General features: G+C 52.8%; 3 protein-coding genes across 3 annotated transcripts; 1 reads left to right on the forward strand and 2 right to left on the reverse strand.

Moving 5' to 3' along the window:
- Nucleotides 1–417: 417 nt before the first annotated feature.
- VTJ83DRAFT_3116 (uncharacterized protein) lies at nucleotides 418–4,788 on the forward strand (the record flags this gene model as incomplete). Its single annotated transcript, XM_071009462.1, has 3 exons — nucleotides 418–840; nucleotides 915–2,117; nucleotides 2,185–4,788. 3 exons carry the CDS (start codon nucleotides 418–420, stop codon nucleotides 4,786–4,788), a joined length of 4,230 nt encoding a protein of 1,409 aa, XP_070866997.1.
- A 1,005-nt stretch (nucleotides 4,789–5,793) lies between these two features.
- VTJ83DRAFT_3117 (uncharacterized protein) lies at nucleotides 5,794–6,516 on the reverse strand (the record flags this gene model as incomplete). Its single annotated transcript, XM_071009463.1, has 1 exon — nucleotides 5,794–6,516. One exon carries the CDS (start codon nucleotides 6,514–6,516, stop codon nucleotides 5,794–5,796), a length of 723 nt encoding a protein of 240 aa, XP_070866998.1.
- A 6,912-nt stretch (nucleotides 6,517–13,428) lies between these two features.
- VTJ83DRAFT_3118 (uncharacterized protein) lies at nucleotides 13,429–14,176 on the reverse strand (the record flags this gene model as incomplete). The annotated part of the gene is made up of 2 exons (XM_071009464.1): nucleotides 13,429–13,673; nucleotides 13,738–14,176. 2 exons carry the CDS (start codon nucleotides 14,174–14,176, stop codon nucleotides 13,429–13,431), a joined length of 684 nt encoding a protein of 227 aa, XP_070866999.1.

Here is a 14,176-nt window from a genome sequence, read left to right on the forward strand (position 1 = left end):
AGCCGGTCGCCAACGGGCGCCCAGACAGTGCCGATTTGACGTCCATTGACCGGCAGTTCTTGTTGGATCGGGGTTTAATAGAGCGAAAGATCCACTGGCTCAGAGATCCAGATATGCTGCCGTACGAGATCCGCGGCGCCCGCGTCATGTGTTACACTTACAAGGGCGTCGAGAAGGTATCCCAGCCGTCCGAATATCTGACGGACCTGGCTCAGGATATAATCCGCCGTCTTGTACAAGCACTGTGACAGGATCTATGGGGACTCATACCCTGGTCCTGAACCCCAGCAGGCATTCTGCCTGCTCAGACCGCCATTCTGGGCATCCATCGTGTATATAAGGAGCCTCCAGGAGAGGCACATCAGATAGTTGTTTTCTTCCTTTGAACAACAGCTTCCAACCACTCCTTTACGCCGTATGCACTCTCACAGGTCCGGGCCATCACAAGCACGAACGTCGGATACGGTGGACTTTGGTCGGGTACCTATCGTGTTTATCGGCCATGGTTTCGGCGCCCTTATCGTACAGCGAGCTATGCTCAGCCTCGATAATGAGACTAGGGAGGACTCTAGATGTACGACCGGCTTCCTTAAGGTTGCGAGTTTGATCTTGCTGGATGCACCCGCTGCATCGCCAAACAAAGAACTCTTCCCCCGGAGCACGAGCCAGGAGGCTCAAAAGACCTGGACGAGGGACTGGATAGGGAAGCAAAATACCTCCAGGGCGCAACCTCAAAAGATAGATGTCTACGCCATGTGGGAAAAGCTATCTCCTCTTCTTTTGGCCTACTTTGTGCCCGTCCTTTGGCACCACGGCTCGAAGGCAGCAGCTACTACGAAGGTATATTCACCTACCCTGCCCGCTCAGATACCGAGTATTAGGATGGTTTCGCTGATATTTACTAATTACCCTAGAACTTTGAGGTTCTGCTTATTGTAAGGCAATCGACGACATCCCATCGCTTAAGCCGGTTTGAAGGCCCAAATGACCGCGACTATCGGGTTATCGTAGACACTATAAAGAGATCCCTGATCGCCCTGTGCTCAACCACAAAGTCGGAGAGCCTAGCACCATGCCTGACCGACTTTCTGCGGGACAGGTTTCCCGTGGACAAACGGGATCAGATGGGCCGGACCGCTTTGCACCTGGCTGTAAAGCACTGTAACCCGGATGCGGTGAAGCGGCTGCTCTATCAGGGCAACGCCTCTGTAACCAAGAAGGACGTCGCAGGAAGGTCGGCGCTCAACTATGCCATCCAGGAGGCTGCTCAGTACACTCTTAAGTGCGATGGCGTCATGGATCCTCTGCGGGAGAAGGCCTACACCCAAATCATCCACCTTCTTATCAGGAACGGCGCCCGAGTAGACGACAGGGACAACGACGGAAAGACGCCATGGGCGTATGCCGACGGCGCTCACAGCCGCTGGATACATCGGCTGAAAGACAAATACCGCGTCTTTGGCAGCTGGTCGACCACCCCCATCTGGGACGGCGCCGTGGGATTGCCCCCGCTCCCAGAGCCAGGACCGCAGCGGGAGGCGTGCGAAGCCTACGAAATAACCTTCGCAGACATGTTCCTGCTGAAAAGGAGAGGGCAGCTTTCCGACGTGTTCAACTTTTATCATGCGTCCGTCTACGATGCCATCTACAAGGGCCCCACGAACGTACTCAGCATTCTGGAGAACGCTAGTTCTGACGGCTATTATACCCAAGACGAGGTCCGCTGCCGCTGGATCCATGTGCCGGCCAACAATGAGCAGTGGATCCATGATCTCATGGTCAGCATCGGCATCCAGGACAGCTCGTTGCGCGGGCAACGCCACGAAGGGTCTCGGCTTATCAACCGGTATTTGATGCCCCAGGCGCGGCGGTACAAGCACCTCCGCGGCAATGTTGCCCGCGGGAAGACGGAGCCGAGGCCCAGGCCCACGGCCGGTCAGTTTGGCAATCCCGACAGCGCTGCCAGCGTTGCGCCTGGCGTCTTCGGTTCTGGTGGGTTTCCTAGCGGCCTGAGCGATTTTCGAGGGAGGTCGCACCCAAGGCGTGACCGAGCAGCACCGTCGACGTCACCGGCCCGCGAGGTTGCCTCGGTGGAGGCGGATGCTATCGTGCTCTTCGTACGTGACCGGTCATGCTTCGTTATTCACCCAATGCTGTAATATGTATTGTGTCTAACTTGCATAGATGCCCATCCTGGGCTTTGAGCGCCACCGCCATCGCAAGTACCTTACACGTGTGTTTACGGAGGCCGAAAACGCCATGCGCAAAGCCAACCGCCGCGATAGAAGTCCAGATTCAGACGTCCGCTTCCGCCTCCAACCTGAACCCGTGCGTAACGATGATCGCGACGCAACGGTCGACAGTAGTGCCGATGATGGGGAATCTAGCGACGCAAAACTAATCAGCCGACTATATCCTCATTTCCCCACGGCCGTCGCCTACGCCCATGCGGACGCCAGGAAGGGCCGCGACGCTCACCTCCTGAATGGCTACTTGGACTCAGGCGAGGTGGAGCCGGTGCATTGCCGGAGAACATTGGACCAGTTCTCTTACTACATGCTGGGCTCGACGGAAGCTCGGGACAAAGACCAGGTTGCGTATCGATGGGCCAAACACCCGCACATCTGCCCCAAGAACCGTCCCATCGTCATGGTTGATCAGCTCTGGATATGGGTGCTTCATGACGGCACCATCATCACGAGCTTTCCAAGCACGTGGGACAGCCAGGCAGAGTTCAATCTCAGCACGGTCTTGATCGGGGAGCTGCAACACAACAAATACCGGCCTATTATCAAATGCGCCGAAGACCTTCTGCAGCTTATCCTGAAAACCAGCGTCAACTTTTTTAAAAGGAAAGGCCCCGCTAACTTGCTTTTCCATGAATGCTTCCAAAAAGCTATCAACAAGGTCTCGCTGAAACACAGCGTCCTATTCAACGATTTCCAGCAGGCAACGAGCGTTTTGCAGGATAACAGTAAACGGAACCCTCAGGCCCGCAAAAGCCAGATCGATACCCTATTCAGCGTCAACAAGGAAACGGAATTGCTTCTCGAGATCGTCGATATCCAGGACGAGTTGACAATTGTCAAGAACATCCTTACCCAGCAACACGACGTGCTCCAACAGCTGAGGAGGCTCTACCCGAAGAGTCCAAGTGAGAATGCTGATGATAATGTGGCATCGGCGGCAGCGAACGCTGGGTTGGGCTTGGGCAAAGATGAGCTGCTAGTACTGCGGGATCTGGTCCAGCTTCTCAAGCACCCGACAACGACCCCTGGGGCTGCGAAACCATCGGGGTCGCCGGATCCTGAGCTCCAATCTTCGCGTTACGAAGGGAGCGATGATTTTCTGGGGCCGAAAGGCAAGGAGAGGGAGGGAGACATGCCCAAGCAAACCGCGAGAAGCAATGCTTCCGCCGCCGCCGCCGCCTGTCCCAGGAACAATCTTCTTCAGGATCTCGACCTGATGTACGAGACCATTAGCATCGTCCAGAACAACATACGCGTTGTCAAGGATATGCTGGCGTACGCCGAGAAGGTGGAGAATTCGCTCAAGAGCCTCCTCGACCTCAAGCAGAGGCACGCTAGCGGCTGGGAGGCCCGCTTCGCGCGCGAGGGTTCTGAGGAGTCGCAACGCCAGGGGAACATCATTCTCGTCTTTACGCTCGTTACCGTCGTGTTCCTTCCGTTATCATTCATCTCCAGCTTCCTCTCCCTAGAAATCGATGTGTTTCCAAAGAGCGAGGAAACCCAAGAAAACCTCTGGCCGCTGGCCGACGTCTCAGCCTACCTCTTTGGAATCTCGGCCGCGATTTTCGTCCGCCTCATTCTCCTCGCCCTCTACGTCAACAAGCTTATTGCCCGAATCAGGCACTTCTACCCCCAAACCCACTCCGCCTTTTCCGACCCCGACGCTGCACTCGACCGCCCTCTTAGCAAAGTCGAACCCGACTACGACTCCGACCTGGAAAATACTTTTCCTGCCCGGTCCTTCTCCTCTTCCTCCTCCTCCTTCCCCTTCGAGAGTGACAGCGACGCCAATGGCACCAGCTCCCACCCCAGCTACCTCTACGCCCTCCTCTTCGGCCGCTTCACGTTCCACGTTTACATTCCCTTCGTACGCATCCTTTGGCGCTACCGCCAGTACCGCGTCCGTGACGCCCGCCGATGGCATAACCGATGGGAAGACTCCTACGTGATGGACTACCCGCTGCAACATTTCCGCCGACGCATTGAATTCTGGATACTGCGCGGCGCGATCATTTTTCTGGCTTTCTGTGGGTCTCAGAAACACAAGAACGCCATGGAGAGGATTCGTAGACGGAGGAGGAAGCTATATGAAAAGAGGAGAAGGAGAGGGACAGCGGGTGGCGAAGTGAGTAGCACAAGCACGAGCGATGGCTACTCAAGCGGGCATGAGGCGAAGGAGGTCTTGAAAGGAGACGTGATTGACAAGAATGATAAACTGGGCGAAAGGGAAAAAGTGGATAGAAAAGCTTTTGCTTGGACAACAGTGGAGGTGAACAAAAAGAAGGGGGTCGTTAAGACGAATTTCAGGCGCGGCTCGGTGGCGAGCTCCTTAACTCGCGGTACCTGGAAGAACCCCGAACCATCCAACTCGGGTCGGGGTGAGACGGGGAGATCGTTGCATGTTGTGGATGTCGGGGGGGAGGGCTTCATGGTATGGACAGCCCTAGGCTACAGGGCAGAGAGAGGGGGGAGATGGAACAGGAGGAGAACAGCGCGGCGAGGCGGCGGAGGCTGCCTTGGCTCGGCCGGAGCAATGTGACGGGAGAGGAGAGGGAGGACTTTGCTGACGAGGAAAAGTGGATTGGCGAGGGAAGCGCAAGGAAGATACCCAGGGTCACCTTGAGTATGTTTTGAACTGAGGCCGGTGAGGGCTGTGGTACAGGTTGGGCTGGGCCACCCAAATACTCGGGAGGGCAACAGAGGCTCGTCAAAATAGTAACTTATTCATCAGGGGTTAAATAGCTTGGGTAAGGTTCCTTAGGCATGAGTGAGGCGGCAGCAATCCGAGAGTGCTTAGCCCAAAACACGGCGACTCTGGGAAGAAGAATCACCTTCTTCCCGGAAACCCGCCGGCCGGGGCGCAGTGTGTCCTACGTGTCGTCTGGCTCTGGGGTGAAGAGGCCAGCTCGAAGTCTATGGACTTTGCAAAAAATGGGCTCGCGAGCTCGCAACGGCACAGCTCCCGGGCCAGCCCCTGCGAGCTACGAAGGGTCCCCTATTTCCGGAGCGGGAGCTATGCCGGGTAGGGTACCCGACCCAGCCTGGGAGCGTTAAGTGCTCCAGACCAACCACCTAGGCACTGAACAGCCTGCGCGCTGCGCTGTCTACGGTTGACAAAAGGCTGTGCAACGCTCCTTAGGCGCCTTGGCGACCAGCCTGCAGCGATTACTGGGCTTCTCGAAGTGTCACGTGGCTACTGCAATGAACCTGACAGCGTCTTACAGCGTGAATACCTACCGACCAAAGGGTTCGCGGGACAGGCTATTACTCAGGCTCGGTACCCAAGATACAGGGTTAACCGGGACAACCGGCTTCATTTTTCGTGTCGCATTGCTGTCTATGAAATGCCTTAAGTATATACATGTCCTGAAGCCACCTCCCTGCACCACCAATCTGCGAGTTTACCTCGACGTGGAGAGATGGACTTCCTTCTCCATCGCTACCGAGACGTGGCCACCAGTCCTGACTCCGACGTCTGCAATGATTCGTCGGAACCTGGTTTGGTTGCAAACTCGCCAAGCTTCATCACTATCCAGCGTCGCCGTCACTGCGACTCGAGCTCCCGAGCGGCCTTCTCAGCGTAGCCTGGCTTCACCGTCACGGTAGGCAGCGTCACAATCTTCGTGACCGTCGGGGCCTTCCTCGCGGCGATGCCCTTCTCGGCCGTCACGGTCACGGTGGGCAGGTTCACGATGGTCGAAACCGTCTGGACCCGCCGTCCGAGCTGGTTGGTCGTGGCGGGCCGAATCGTGACGGGCTCCAGGGTCACAACCTTCGTGACCGTGACGGTTGGGGCCTGCCGCCGAACGCTCCTGGTCTTCTTGGACGGCTCCGGGTCCGGCCTTACGATGACCGGAAGATCGATGGTATGCGAAACGGTGGGCGTCGGCCTCACTTGGCCGAGGCCGTCAAGAAGGCCGGGGTCGGCGTAGCGCGGCTTCACGGTGACGGTGGGCTGGTCCACAATGTGCGTTACGGTTGGCGTCTGTTCCCAGCGGGCTGCAATGCCCTCGCCCAAGACTGGAGCTGGCGCGGGATTGGCCACGGGAAGGGCGGCGACCAGGCTCCCGAGAAGCGGAAGTAGGGCTGCAGAGGACAGCATATTGAAAAAGGGATTCAAGGAAATTGGGAACCAAAGTAGACTGACTGAATAACCCCCAATGGATGTAGCGGGCAAAAGGCACTTGCTTAGGCGGGTGAGCGAGAAGAGGTCTGAGATAGGAAGGTGATAATTATAGCCCATCAGTAGGCAGGGCAGAACTGTCATTTTATAATTCGGAGAGAGAGCCTGAGTCAAACAGACCGCGGAGGAAAGTTCGCTCAAGCTGCTTCAAGTTCGCCAGCATCACGGCCCAAACCGCCGTACATACGGTAGGTACCCAACGCATCAACACCGCCACAATGGAAGCCAAGACGGCTCCTCACGAAACGGCTCAGCAAAAAGAGGAAACAAGGAGGAACAGCTCCGTCGGGAATGCCTTCAGTCGCACAATGGAAACGGGCTTGAGTCTCGTTAACCGCTCAGCTTGGGTTGAGTCTGGATTCACAGCTGAGCCGCCGAGGGGTCAAGCTCCGCCTATCATAGGCTAGGTTGAGCCCGGCGGCCACGATCCGACATCTCACACCATGCTGCTCTTGGATGATTGAAACTACAACGGCCCGATTGACCAGGCTTTCTTTGGTGGAGAGGGTGCCATCGCCTGATCGATCGGATCGACAAACAGCGGAGACAGCAACCAACAATCAACCAGAGAGGCAACGGACACGGTGATTATCCGCGCGGTGGAATTGCAGGTATACCCCAGAGAGTACCCTCTAGAACGCTGAGAGCGACGGCTTCTCCAAGACCAAGTTGGATTGGGGAGGTTACCCTGGGGTGGCGCAGCAAGGGTGTTGCAATGGATCGAAGACAGAGCACCCTACATACAGACTTGAAGAGTGCTACACCATAGTGTCATCTGATGCTGCCGCGGCCATGTAACTCAATAACCGAGCACGATATGGTAGGCGGATTCCAGGGAGAGCGTCATGCACTAAGCCCCATTATGTATGCGGTAAGCGAGCGCCCGGGACAGTCAATCGATCAACAGACTCAACAACAAGGGACTCAACAGCAGCGGATGATGTAACGTAGTGCGCGCAATGGACTCAAACGTCATGAATGCAACCCAACAGATTCAACGCAACACAGCCAGCAGCTATTAATATGGGCTGAATTGCAATCGGGTAGTTTATGGATTCAAACTCCGTCAGCGGAGCCATAAATGATGCAACGGATAAATTCAACAGCGAAGGGATGACACTCAACACGTTTGTGACGCAAACGTTTTTGCACCACCTTCTGGGGAGTTGACGTCTTTGTCGATCCAAGTCCGCTAACCTTGCGCCCAAGGACAGTCGGCGACCCTTTGCTAACCTCTACAAGCATGTCGCGAGCTATAGTAGACGTCGAGAAAGGGGTGCACGGGCGTAAAAACACACACCCCTGCTCGACAGGAACCGAAACAGAACGAACCAACCTGTCAAGTGGTCTGGAGCATGTAACCGTGGCGTTGAGTCTTAATGTGTTCTGTGAACAAAACAGGAAACCCGGAAACACTTCAATGATTCCTTGCTGTGGCCAAGGGCCGCTGGAGCAAGCAATTTGTTCCAACTTCTGTTATACTCTTCCTCTGTGTTGTTCCTGACGCTGGTCGTTTATACACCATAAGCACCTCGCGCTCTAACGAGCGTCCAGCGTAGCAACCGTGAGGAATATTCCTTTTATAGCACTACAGTATATATTATGCAGTTCGCGTGGAGCAAACCATAGCAGGGTACGGGGTTGCCTTTGTCTTACTTACAGAGGTAAGGCACTAGTGTAGGATAGTAACCGATAGAATTCCGACCCATGTAGACCGGGCAAACTCACATCCACTGACTTGAAGGTCGACATCTTTTATGGCATTCCACAGTTAGGTGCGTGGCAAAGCATTGAGGATAATCTTGGAGGCGTATCATGGGAAGCGGGAAACTAAAGAGATATACTTCTCGGACTGTAGGCCTCGCCCCTCCCGGACTGTATTACGTGACTTATATACATATAACCCTAACCCTTTACACCCCACGCCCGTACGACTCCGTATCTGCTATTCCATTCAACCTCCGAACTCTGCTAATTATTAGTTACATCAAAAACGTAAAGTTACAGTCCCTTATAATAGGAGGGTATTAACCTAGAGGCTTTGGATGCCCAGGATAAAGACGATATTATTATTCTAAATAGTTAGCCTAAGATGCCTTTAACCTAGGGGGCTAGACGTAAAGGGAGAGGAGTTACATAGGTAAGCAGAGTCCCCGGCGGCGGTAAAGGAGGTATTAAGGGAGGTACCTTTACTAGAAGCGTAAGAGGGAGGTAATAAGGGTTAACAAAGTAGTAGGCGACCTTTAAAGCGTTTTAGAGGGCTAGGGTTTTATATACCTTATAGTACGTTACTAGACTTATTATAAATTATAGCTATTTGAATTTTCTTATATTTTTAAACGATTTAGTAATTGTAGGATTAATTAATTTCAGCGATAATAGTTATAGTGTTGAGTGATCGATGGCGTAGGACGCGACGAAGGGCTAGAGGGTTAGGGTTATGTGTATATATGTTACGTGATACAGTCCGGGAGGGGCGAGGCCTATAGTCCGAGAAGTATGTCTCAAACCAAATTTACCCAAAGTGCAGTGCTCTTCTGAGATATCTCCTCACACCGGTGCGTATTAGTTATGGTGCAAATGTTGTAAATACCCTGAAGCTCCCCCTTGAGAATCTAGCAACACTTTTACCATTCTACTTCAACTACATCATAATAGCGAACACCATAAGCATCGTCAATGAATCGGTGCAAAGAATCCGAACCGGTTATGAGGATCAACCTCCCTCTTCAACTTTCTGAGCTTTTTCAGCCTCCACTCTTTATAACTGTGTTCTCGTTAGCAGCGTTACCACCCTTGACTCAGCAGACAGTAACGTACCCGTAGAGAGCCTGCAGGCTTTCCTGTTCCATTGCATAATTGACATAAGTCGTTTGTCTCTCCTGCCCTTCCAACATCGCCGTCCTCATCTTCTCTCCTTGCTCCTTCACGATCCCCTCAAGCGTGTCGTTCTTGAACTCCCCCTTGTAAGCTAAAACAACATTCCTGTGACACGTCAGTCCCTTTCCATTCGCAAACACCAACGCATGTACCCTTTTTCCCAGAAAGAAAAGGACCACAGGGGAAAAGGCAAAACGAGATTGCAAGGAAAACGTACGGCCATGCCCTAATCCCCCGCCCCGGAAACGCCGTACTCCTCACGTCTACCTTTCGCACAGCTTCTGTCCCATACCCCTCAATAAACACATACGAATCACCCAGCTCTGGAACCGAGAGCGTCAAGTTGTTGAACAGCTCGTACATGTTCCTCATCGCAGCGGGATTGTGCCTCTTTACGCCAACTCCAAAGACACCGCCGAAGGAGCCATGGGGCGGGGTACAACCCTCCGCGGGAGGCTCGTAGCCCATTTCCCTAATGATGCCGGGGTAGTCTGTTTGAATGAATGTGCTTTCGAAAGGGCCAAGTGAATGGAAGGGGGCTGCGTAGAGGTCTAGTTCGGTGGGCGTGTAGGTGGCGGAGAAGATTCGAAGATCGAGGATTGCCTTTTGTTGTGAGCGAGGTCTGAGCTTGGAGAAGTGAAAGGGGGAGAAACACGAGACATACGGAGTCGGTGCCGATCTGGTAGATGGAGATATCATGCGTGAGATGACCTGGTTGGGTGTCAAGCTTTGTGTTGAGAGTTTCAAACATGGCTTCGAGTTTGTCTCCTGTGAATAGAAGCTGTTGGTATGACCAGGTTGACGCGTTGGCTCGGTCATAGATGCGGAGCTTGGCCGAGGTGATGATGCCAAAGTTGTGACCTGCTCCGCGCAGTCCCCAGAAGAGGTCGGGGTTTTGTGTTTGGCTGGCCGTGACGAAGCTTCCGTTGGCGAGGACGACGTGAAAACTGACGAACTGGTCAAGACCGAGGCCGTAAACGCCGTTCAGGGGCCCGAGACCACCTCCAATGCCGGAGCCGGTGATTCCGATGCATTGCCCTAAGGCGGTTGCTTGGAGTTTGTCAGCATTGCTTTTTGGAGATCCGGGAGAGGTTCAAGAGCGTCGAAGAGCACCTGTCTGTTTCCCAGCTTCCCACAGTGGTCCAATGACTTCACTAACAAAAGTGCCTCCCCCAACAGTGACATGGTCGCCGTCTTCGGAGATGGCGACCGAATTGAGGCTTCTCAACCAGATATTCATGCCCCCTTGCATCTCGCCAAGTCCGCTCCATGTTCCGTGGCCGCTGACCTTTGCTGCAAAAGGGATCTTATGGTGGTTAGCAAACCTCACGGCTGTCGACACGTCATCTTCAGTGTCCACCACAACCACCACGCTGTATGTCGGTGGGTTGCTCTTCAGGTTCTGGCGCATAAATTCTGAAAAGCGCGGATTTTCTGGTGTGATCACGAGTGCATTCTTGGAGAGCAACGGCGCAAGGCGTTTGTGGAAGTTCAAAGTCTCATTGCAGGACGAGAGTCTTCCCGCTGCGGCCAGGGCGGTGAGAAGGGCAAAGCAAAGGATCTGAGCCAGCATGATAACAATGGACGATGCTTAGATCTGGGCGTGCTGAGCGATCTCGGGAGAAACCAAGGTCTCGCGGGCATTCAAGCTCGTATGTACAGGTTTTCGAGGTTCTAGACCTACCCTTATGGCGGTGGACAGCATGTAATACTCCGTCGGCGAAATGCCTTTGGAACAGTCATCCTTCGAACCAGCTTCCTTGCCTGGCTCGATTTGGCGTCTGCCTGGATTCCCAAGCCCGGGATTGGGCAGCCCCTGAGCGAGCCCGAAGTGTGGTTGTATTCATTTCCAGTTTTCGTGATTTAAGCGTGGCACGGTCGCGGGATGACCTTGGCGCCATTTACCAGCCTTCGACTGCCCCCGAATCAGAAGGTGTGCAACCCGGTTCCCGGGAATTGTTGGAGTGCAGACCTGCGGGTATTGCTACGAAATGCAGACGATTTGGGGGGTGAGTGCCGGCGCCATTAGACAATGCGGTAATCTTCATGATGACCATATGACGGGAACCCCTGAGATGCTGCAGCGGTCACTCAAAAAAGTGAGATCTTGGTAGCAAAGGTGACGGCTTGCGTGTGTTCCGAGAACTCTGTGGATGAAGTTGATGAGAGAGTGGTGATGGGAAAATCAGAGTGATAGCCCCCAGGGTCTGCGGTATTAGCCATCGAATTTCCACGGGCTCTTCCCAAGGCGTTCGAGGCCGGTGTACATTACGTTAATAAGAGCTATGGTCGTTATTGAAATTGTATCGCATTATATACCTTGTTAATTATATGAGTACAGCCTTTCTAATACTTCTTTGTCTTTTTGAAGGATCATCATCCTCGACGAGTTACTTAATTCAACCGCACCTCCCTCCAGCGTACCTTTCCACAGGGAACCATCCCTTTACTCTATATGTGAGCTATCTCCTGATACTCTCGTATCAGATTTTCTCTTACACTCTTATACTCATCTACCGTCCCCCATACACATGAATATATATATGTACACTCTTATACACCCTAATGAGCCCTGGTGGTAAGAGTCCACACAGTAGATTACAGTGGTCTGCACCTGTTGCTTAAATTTGGAGACATACTTCTCGGACTGTAGGCCTCGCCCCTCCCAGACTGTATCACGTAATATATATATATATATATATATATATAACCCTAACCCTCTAGCCCTTCGTCGCGTCCTACGCTATCAATTACTTAGTACTATAACTATTATCGCTAAAATTAATTAATCTTATAATTACTAAATCATTTAAAAATATAAGAAAATTCGAATAACTATAATTTATAATAAGTCTAGTAACGTATTGTAAAGTATATAAAACCCTAGCCCTTTAAAGCGTTTTAAAAGTTGCTTACTACTTTGTTAACCCTTATTACCTCCCTCTTACGCTTCTAGTAAAGATACCTCCTTTAATACCTCCCTTACCGCCGCCGGGGACCCTGCTTACCTACGTAACTCCTCTCCCTCTACGTCTAGCCCCCTAGGTTAAAGGCATCTTAGGCTAACCATTTAGAATAATAATATCGTCTTTATCCTAGGTATCTAAAGCCTCTAGGTTAATACCCTTCTATTATAAGGGACCGTGACTTTACGTTTTCGATGTAACTAATAATTAGCAGAGTTCGGAGGTTGAATGGAATAGCAGATACGGAGTCGTACGGGCGCGGGGTGTAAAGGGTTAGGGTTATATGTATGTATGTCACGTGATACAGTCCGGGAGAGGCGAGGCCTACAGTCCGAGAAGTATGTCTCTAAATTTGAAGGTAAAGGATTGTCTACGAATGTGGTTGCTTTCGGCAGAGCGTTCTGGGAGGCCAAAAGACCAGCCCCAGGCATCTACAGATTCTAAGGGTGTATAAGTTTAAGGCTTACCAGAAATTCCGTTACATATCGTAAGATCCTGGACCAAGCATCCCTAGCTGCGCCATTGCGATGGTGGAAGTTATCTCGGCTTTAGGTCCCAACGAGCATAGGAGGGGACAAGTCACGAGGAATTATGCAGCCCGAATGAATACACTAAAACCGAGCAGTCCAGCTCTGTGCATTATTGCTTTGGAATAGGGTGGATATAATTTTCGATTTTTTTATCTCGATGTCAGAACCATGGGGCCTATCCGCTCGATCTATAACAGTTGGTCCCGATCCGGGCCACTGCCAGGACCCCGTAGGCCTCATCGGCCGCCCGATATTAGGCAGTTCTAATTTGGCCGCCTACACCAGTGAACCGGATAAGGGCTTATCGCGCAGATCCAACGCCATATATATACTGTACGCAAGGCCTTGGAACGGGAGAGCTTTATTAGCAACAGCTATTCGCCGTGAAGGCTGTATAGCGCCGGGGGGGCCCGATCAGGGGGCTGTATAGCGTTAGGAGGAATACCTTACCGAGTATAGCTGAGGAATTAAGGAGGCTAAGGATAAGGGATAGAACAGGGGGGGGAGGGGGGGAGGTCGGCTAGTATTCGGGAGGAGGTCAGAGTTCAATGTGACTTCTATTATACCCCTACCATCTAATACCCATGTCTACCTTGCGGGTATCTATCTGGTGCCTCGTGCTAGTTCTTCATTTCGGCATTTCCACCCAGGAGCTTCTGCGCTGACGCATGAACCCTTTGCCTCCACGAGGGCAAACACATAAATATTGTAATCGGCACTGTGATAATGGTCGCAACTCCACTCACAATGGCAATGATTTCTCCGACGTTCAACCCGTCCGACTTGCTCCCCTCGTCGTCCTTGTTCCCTTCTTGAGGGGGCGATGAAGCAGAGGAGGACTCGGCGGCTTGGGTAGTAGTCAGGACTTCGCCAAGGAACGCGTCAGTCGGACGATTCAGTCCGTAACAGTGAGATTAGAGACTCTTTACCTGAGGTTTGGTTCGATCCGGTCGAAGTCTGGGATGGGTTGACGGTGCTCTGGCTGGTAGCCTGCTTGAACTGAGGTTGAAATGTTCCGCATTCGTTGGCGAAGAAGGCCATTATAGCGTTATAGGTGTCGATGCTATTCATCCTTTCGAACTGATCGTGCCCGCTCACACCACGTATGCACCTGTCGGTCTCGTCGGAAAGCCATTGTGGATCGGCGCAGAAACAAGACATGTCGTCGCATGGTGATCTGGCGCATACACCCCATGTCGGGTCCACGCTCCCTGCGCAAAACCTCTCGTACATGCTGAGCCGGGAGAATCCCTGGGTATTCCAGAGCGTTTCGCACATCATGTTCCCGCCGAATACTCCCGTAGTAAAACAAAACAACACAAGTGCGGAGGTCCATACTCCGGTCCACATCGACGAAGCGGATGCCAT

Source organism: Remersonia thermophila, chromosome 3 (genome assembly GCF_042764415.1).
Source record: "Remersonia thermophila strain ATCC 22073 chromosome 3, whole genome shotgun sequence".
Classification (NCBI taxonomy): Eukaryota; Fungi; Ascomycota; class Sordariomycetes; order Sordariales; family Chaetomiaceae; genus Remersonia; species Remersonia thermophila.